Here is a 6,833-nt window from a genome sequence, read left to right on the forward strand (position 1 = left end):
ATTCTTTTGATAGGACCCGGACCGAATTTGCTATCAAGGTGGTGGATGCCGATTTGCGAGACTCGGAGGAATACGAGAACTGCTGTGACGAATTGAGGGCCGAGTACGTGAACTATTGCGTGTTGCAGAAAGTCGCGCAACGCGAAAATTACGCGAGTATAATTGCTCGTCATGTCCCAAAATGCTACGGATTGTATCAGGTCTCGGGTGAGCCGTCTCTGTTCTTTTTGATCACGGATTTCGTAGGGGAGCGTATCCCAGAATTCGCGTCGAGGAGCTTGAGGGAGGACAGAAAGTAGGTCAATCGTTCGTTCGGGATGTTCAGATAGCTTAACGATTTACAGGAAACAAATCATGCATGCTCTCATTGAGCTTCATAAAATCGGCGTTTTCCATGGCGACGCTCGTGCTGAAAATATGCTATTTGACAGCATGTCGTACAGCGTGAAGATGATCGACTTCGCCAGAAGTTATTGGCATGAGTGTGGCGGTTTGTCGGGTTGCGATGAGCTGACAGAGATTTGGAGGGTCTTGTTCCAAAACAAGCTAATGAGACCCCTACGTCTGCGCACACAAAATGCCGAGGATAACGTTATAGGGGCGAGCAAGGAAGAAAAGGCAAGGTTCAGAAACCAACTGGGTTTGTGTTTATTGCCATTTTGTGGGAAGGAATTTGTAGATACTGTCATCATTTGAATGAGAAACTTGTATTCGTTGTGTGGTCTTGCTGTATGTCCTGTTGTATGTCCTGTTGTATGTCCTGTTGTATCTTGTTGTAGCCAGCTTTGTGAGAAATATCATAGTATTTATGGTTATTTCTATCTGCAAAAACAGGAAGGAAATAAATTGCAATAGTATTCTTGAGCTGTAGACTACATAGGGGTATATTAGGACAGCTATTCAATGTAACCACAATGCTGGAAGAAGTTCCTGCAATGCTCAGTACTAATTGACATTACTTCCCCATACAATTGGTCATATACAGCTGTACCACTTTCATCAAGACCAATACCTTGAAGTTGTGATTTCAGGAGTGAGAATGCTAACTCAATAGGATTGAAGTCAGGTGAATACACAGGAAGAAAGACAAGCTCCATACCTCTATGAATATATCCAGTTTTAGATTATGGTAATAAGGACCAAACAATGATCAGTACCTTGATCCAACTATTTCACAAACCTCCTGTGACTTATAGATAGAACAGTTGTCCAGAACCAACACAGATCCAGGCTCTACACAATTAGCAATCACTGTAATGAATTCAATGAACTTTTCTGCATTGAAAGCACTCTCAATGATTGTACAGTCAAGAATGCTATCCAAAGACAAGGCTGGAAGAATTGAATATCTGAAAACATATAATACAGGTATAATATAAGGAATGGCAATTAGACTTACCTTTTTCCCCTAGCAAAAACTTGTTTCCAACTAGCTTAACAACCTTACAATGCCCAGGCTTTCTTCTGCAGATACACACATTGGTTACAAGCACTCTTGTCAATAAAATACATCCTTTTACCCTCCCTCCTTTTCTTCTCCATCAAGTCTCCCATGAACAGCCTGAACTGAATGTATGCACTTTCACAGTACTCAGCTGCCCTCCTTAAAATCTACAGAGGAATTGTAAGTCTAGGGATGTCTACAACTGTACCATAATACATACACATTTTAGTATGAAACCCACTTGCCTGAGTGCTCTCCAAACTGTACTGTCTGACACATACTTTCTACAGGCCTTACAGAGCTTGAGCCACAGCTCTAGTAAGAACTGGTTACACTAATAGTCTACCAAACCCAGAAGATACTAGTACCTTGTTTATAATGAACCAACTAGAGGTGGGAAGGAAGGAAATAAAATACTAACCTCAGTGTTAGTATAACCCAGCACCCTTAGTCAGCCTAGGGCCCTCAGAGTGTCCTGTTCAACTCTACCTGTCTCCTGCTAGTGCTTGAGTATTTGGTAGATTGTTTGACTTTGAATCCCTGTCAGTAAAGAGATTTTACAAACAGAAAGCAACCTAGTATAATGAATATTTATTATGATTTTTTAACAAGTGTAGTAGGAGTGCCCCCAAACTCTCTCTTATTGAGACATTAAGTAAGTGTCTGCCTTATATACTACATAGTAAAGTCTGATAGTCTGAGACATTCTAAGCACAGTAACTCTACATAAGGCAATTAGGGATTTCCTAATCTAGAGTACAATCTAATACTCCCCTTCAAGCATTAATTAAGAACTAGGACTGTATGCCTAATAGTTTGTTTAGATGCTTGATCTGTAGAACATAGAGAGCTTTTGTAAGGATGTCTACTAATTGGTTCTGTGATTGAACATAGTATACATTAATGTAATTGTTTTGAATGTAACATTGTACAAAGTCTTTTTGTAAATCAAGGTGTTTAGTACAAGCATTGTACATTATTTTGTCAGACTTTATAGTCTTTATTACACCTTAATTATTGTAATAAATCATAATGGGTGCTGATTTAGTCTGTAGTACCTCTTTAGCAAATTGTTTGAGCCAAATGGCTTCTTAAGTAGTATATGCTAGCACTTACAACTCTACTTTGTAAACAGATAGTAGTACCAGGTTTTACTGTTTGCTTGACCAGAATATGGTTAATTTAGCTAATTGAAAGACATAGCTGTTTATTACTTTATGTCCTTCCATCATTTGTCTGTCTGTATCATAATAGCCTTATAGTTTTAAGGTGTTTGTGCTTTCAAGTTGAAGCCAGCAATTCATTATATATTTTAAATATGTAAAGCAATGTTTCACTACTTTGTAGTAATACATTTGAGGCTTTTATAGGTAGTGTGCTAATTGCCCAGTAATATAAGATATGTCTGACTGTGTGCAATCTACAACATATCTTAATGATCCTACCATATTCATGTATAGTGTTATTTCATTATTACTTTCGTTTGTATTGTATGTATTGTTTGTATTGTTAGATAAGTCTATTCCAGGAGTAATAGGTGTTTGTAGTGCCTTTTTGTTTTCAAAGTAGTAACACTTGATTATACTTTCAATATAATACTTTTGCTGTAAGCTAATTGTTTGTTAAAGTCTATCTTAGCTTATTTTAATACTAAGTAACTAATGTATTTTGTTACTGTTAGTAAATACAACATGTTGTCTTAATGCATGTTTAAATGCTGTTATTATAGCAATAGTTTTACTAATAATTGTAATATCATCAACATGTATAAATGTTATAAGAATTGTTTTATTATTTCATTTCTTGTAAAATACAGTATAATCATAATTAGCTTGTTCTAATCCAATCTTAAGCAGTAGTTTGGTAATCTTCTTATACTATTGTCTACCTGCTTGTTTCAATCCATATAACACTTTATTTAAGTGTAACACTTGTCCAGGTTTAATATCTGTAAGTAGCTTGTCTAGTAGTAGTTTCACATAAATGAGTTTGTCCTCATTTAGTTCTCTGTAAAGATATGCAGATTTTACATCTATCTAATGTATTTTGTAGTTCTTAGATGCTGCCCAAGATAACAGTAATTGTACTATTGATAGTTTTGTTACTGGAGCAAATAAGTCATCAGAATAGAAGTCTATTCCATTCTTTTGAGTGTATCCTTACACTACAAATTGTGCTTTGTATTTGTCTATTCAGCCATTAGCCAGTCTTTTAATTTTATAGACAAATTTCATTCTAATTATATTTGTATTTGTAGGGGGGATAGTATATATTCATACATTTCATTGTTGAAGTGACTATATTTCATCCTTCATAGCTTTAATCCACTGTTCTTTGTCTATGTGTATTATAGTATCATAATACATTATTGGATTGCTGTAGATTTTGTTGAGGAATTTGTTAAATTCTGTTAGATACATAACTAGGTTTATATTGTCTTTGTAATTTAAACCTATAGTTTGTTTAGCTAGTCTTTACTCTTGTGTAGAGTGTTGTATAACAGGTTCTTTATCTTTATTATTGTAATTTAAACCTATAGTTTGTTTAGCTAGTCTTTGCTCTTGTGTAAAGTATTGTATGACAGGTTCTTTATCTTTATTATTGTTATTAGGAAGAGTTTTATTATTATTTGATGTATCACCATTATGATTATTCTCCCCTTCAATTCTAGACATTGGTTTGTCTATGAATTGTATGTTGCATTCAACAGTAACTTTATTATCATAGCACACTAAGTGACCTTTACTGTCAGTATTATAACCTAGCTATTATACATATTAGCCTCTAGGTTATAGTTTATGTGTTTGTTTGTTCTGTATGATACAATATGTACTAAATTCTTGTATATTATCTATTTGATAATGTTTGTTATACTGTTTGTAATATGGTGTTGCAAAATTAATAGTAACTCTCAGCATTCTGTTATGAATAAATGTTTGATATTGTACCACATATACCTAGAATTTTATAGGTAATTTTGCTGATAACAGACACGTATGTATACTATTAAAGATAGTCTTATGTATACATTCCACAACTCTGTTCTGTTACAGTGTATCATGTACTGTTAATCTACATATTGTTCCTTGACTTTCAATATACATAGTAAAGTCTTTACTTAGGAACACTGTATTGTTATCACTTTGGAGAGTTTTAACTCTTATACTGTACTGTATAAAGAGTCTTGTTGTATACTTTACATATTCAGTGAAAGTATTACTTTTATACTGTATAGATAGTATAGTTACCTATTGTGTAGTGAAGAGTTCTGATTTTGGTTACTATCAGATCTTCTTGATTTTATTTAATTCTTTGGATTACATAATCACTTTCTTCATATAGTTAGTTCTTTCCTATTTGGAATAGAAAGGGAGAGTTTTGACCAGAGCCTACAACAACACTAGAGGGAACAAGCCTACCAAAACCTTGTATCTTATTTTAGAGCCTACTATAAAGGGTAGTGCCTCTGTTCTAAAGTGTCTAGGTTGATTTTGTCTTGATCTTAGCCTTAAGGGCCTTACTACACTTGTTTTGAATCAAACTGACTGTTTTGATACACAAGAAGTATAATAATATGGCTGCCAAGAAGAGGATCAAGAGAAGTACTATACTTTGATAGTAGCAAGCTTGAGGAACTTCTACAGTTCTTTGAAGACATTAAGATGTTAGCTACTAACTTCCAGAAGGACACCAAGTGGATGTGCAAGTAAGTAATGTACTATGTAGCAACAAGCTATAACAGTTTGTAGGCTACTGTGCTCAAGTTAAAGAAGAAAGGAGTGTACAATTAGAGTATTGTAAAAGAGGAGATCAGAAAGCTCTATCTGGAGCTGATTAATGGTCAATACTACACAAGAGCCAATATTATACAACTAGTCAATGTACAGAGTGAGAAGGAAATGATGGTGCAGACAGAGTTTGGCTACTACTACTACAAGTTCTAGGTGTAAGTAGAGTACTTGAAGGAGTAAGGGAAGATGTTAGTACATGAGTTAGACTGTGAGTTCTGGAGAGGGATCAGAGGGATACTGAGGACAAACCTGATACAACAACTAGAGATTCTCTATGTGGACAAGGATGTGAGCAAGCTGTTCAAATTTGCTAATATAGTTAGACTAGCAGACTATGTTCTTCTAGCAGGACAGACAGAGGCAGGCTGAGACCAGATAGTAACATTACTAAAGGAGAAGCTAGAGAAAGAAGTAGGAGACAAGTATGTGAAGATTATAAGGAAGCTTAAAGAGTTACAAGCCTAGGTCAACAAAGTAAGCAAGTCTAGGAAGATACTGATGAATCAAGCATACAAAACCAACCAATCTACTGATTCTGTAAAATCTGACCTGAAGCACAAGAGGACCTACAACTTTTGCAGAAAGTAAGGACATTTTGTACATGACTGTAGGACTGTGAGCAAGTACACTCAGAGGGGGAAGTGTATAAGGTTGGGGCAGAAGATTGTGTTAATGAGTAGAGCATTTGTACCAGCCAGTATAGAGGGAGCAACATTAAAGAAGTGTATAGACTGATACTATAAAGGTAAGCCTGTGTTCACAGTAGGTACTATTGATAAAGCCAAAGATAGGTTGAATACAAGTGAGGGAGAAAAGCATGAAGCCATTCTTAGAGCAGATTTGAATACAGAGGTGATGAGGTTGGAGGAACACTTGAGGAATGTGAAGAGACAAAGAGAGAAGGTAAGGACTATAAAGGCTAACACAAAGCTGGTCAAAGTCAGACTAAAGTAAAGTACTAAGTTGAGTAAGATTATTAAGCAGGTCTTAGACCAGATGATAGACAGTGTTGTCATGTTGACACACTACAAGTTGTTTGTAATAGCTCTGGAGCTTGAGTGCTAGTATGTAGCTAAGCTTATAAGGACAACTCAGATGTGTGACAAAATGCTGAACAAGGCTAGAAGTGGACCTGTAAAGGTAGAGGAGGAAGAGATGAGTAAGGAAGTAAGGACTAATAGTAGAGAAGATTAGTATACAGGTACAAGCATTGTATGTAAGGACAACAAAGCACAGTCAAGCCTAGCAGCAGAGCTAAGAACAAGTGGATTGTATGAGAAAGTAGTAGATTATGTTAGATTGAGTTGGATTTGAGCTAGAGAATGAGAATGAGAGCAGAGTAGAGGAGTGAGTGTGGCAAACAAGGCTGAAAGTGTACTAGTAAGGACAAGAGAGAATAGTATGATGGATGAGCAGTAGAGGCTGTTGTAAAGGGTAGTAACAAGCCAGATAAACAAGGTTGGAAGTGTATCTGTAAGGATTAAGTACTAAGACAATAAGAATCAGTCAAGCCTAGCAAGAATACTGAGTATGAGCAGATTACATAGGAGGATGTTAGAAGCTGTTGGATCAGAGCAGTGTTGAGTGAGAGAGTGTTA

At 35.8% G+C, this 6,833-nt stretch overlaps 1 protein-coding gene across 1 annotated transcript; it reads left to right on the forward strand.

The window, feature by feature from the left end:
- Positions 1-14: 14 nt before the first annotated feature.
- Positions 15-696, forward strand: FOMMEDRAFT_156890 (uncharacterized protein; the record flags this gene model as incomplete). Its single annotated transcript, XM_007267126.1, has 2 exons — positions 15-295; positions 345-696. Coding segments are annotated over 2 exons (633 nt in total), but the record flags the coding sequence as incomplete, so codon positions are not given.
- Positions 697-6,833: the final 6,137 nt, after the last annotated feature.

This window comes from Fomitiporia mediterranea, assembly GCF_000271605.1.
Source record: "Fomitiporia mediterranea MF3/22 unplaced genomic scaffold FOMMEscaffold_6, whole genome shotgun sequence".
NCBI classification, from domain to species: domain Eukaryota; kingdom Fungi; phylum Basidiomycota; class Agaricomycetes; order Hymenochaetales; family Hymenochaetaceae; genus Fomitiporia; species Fomitiporia mediterranea.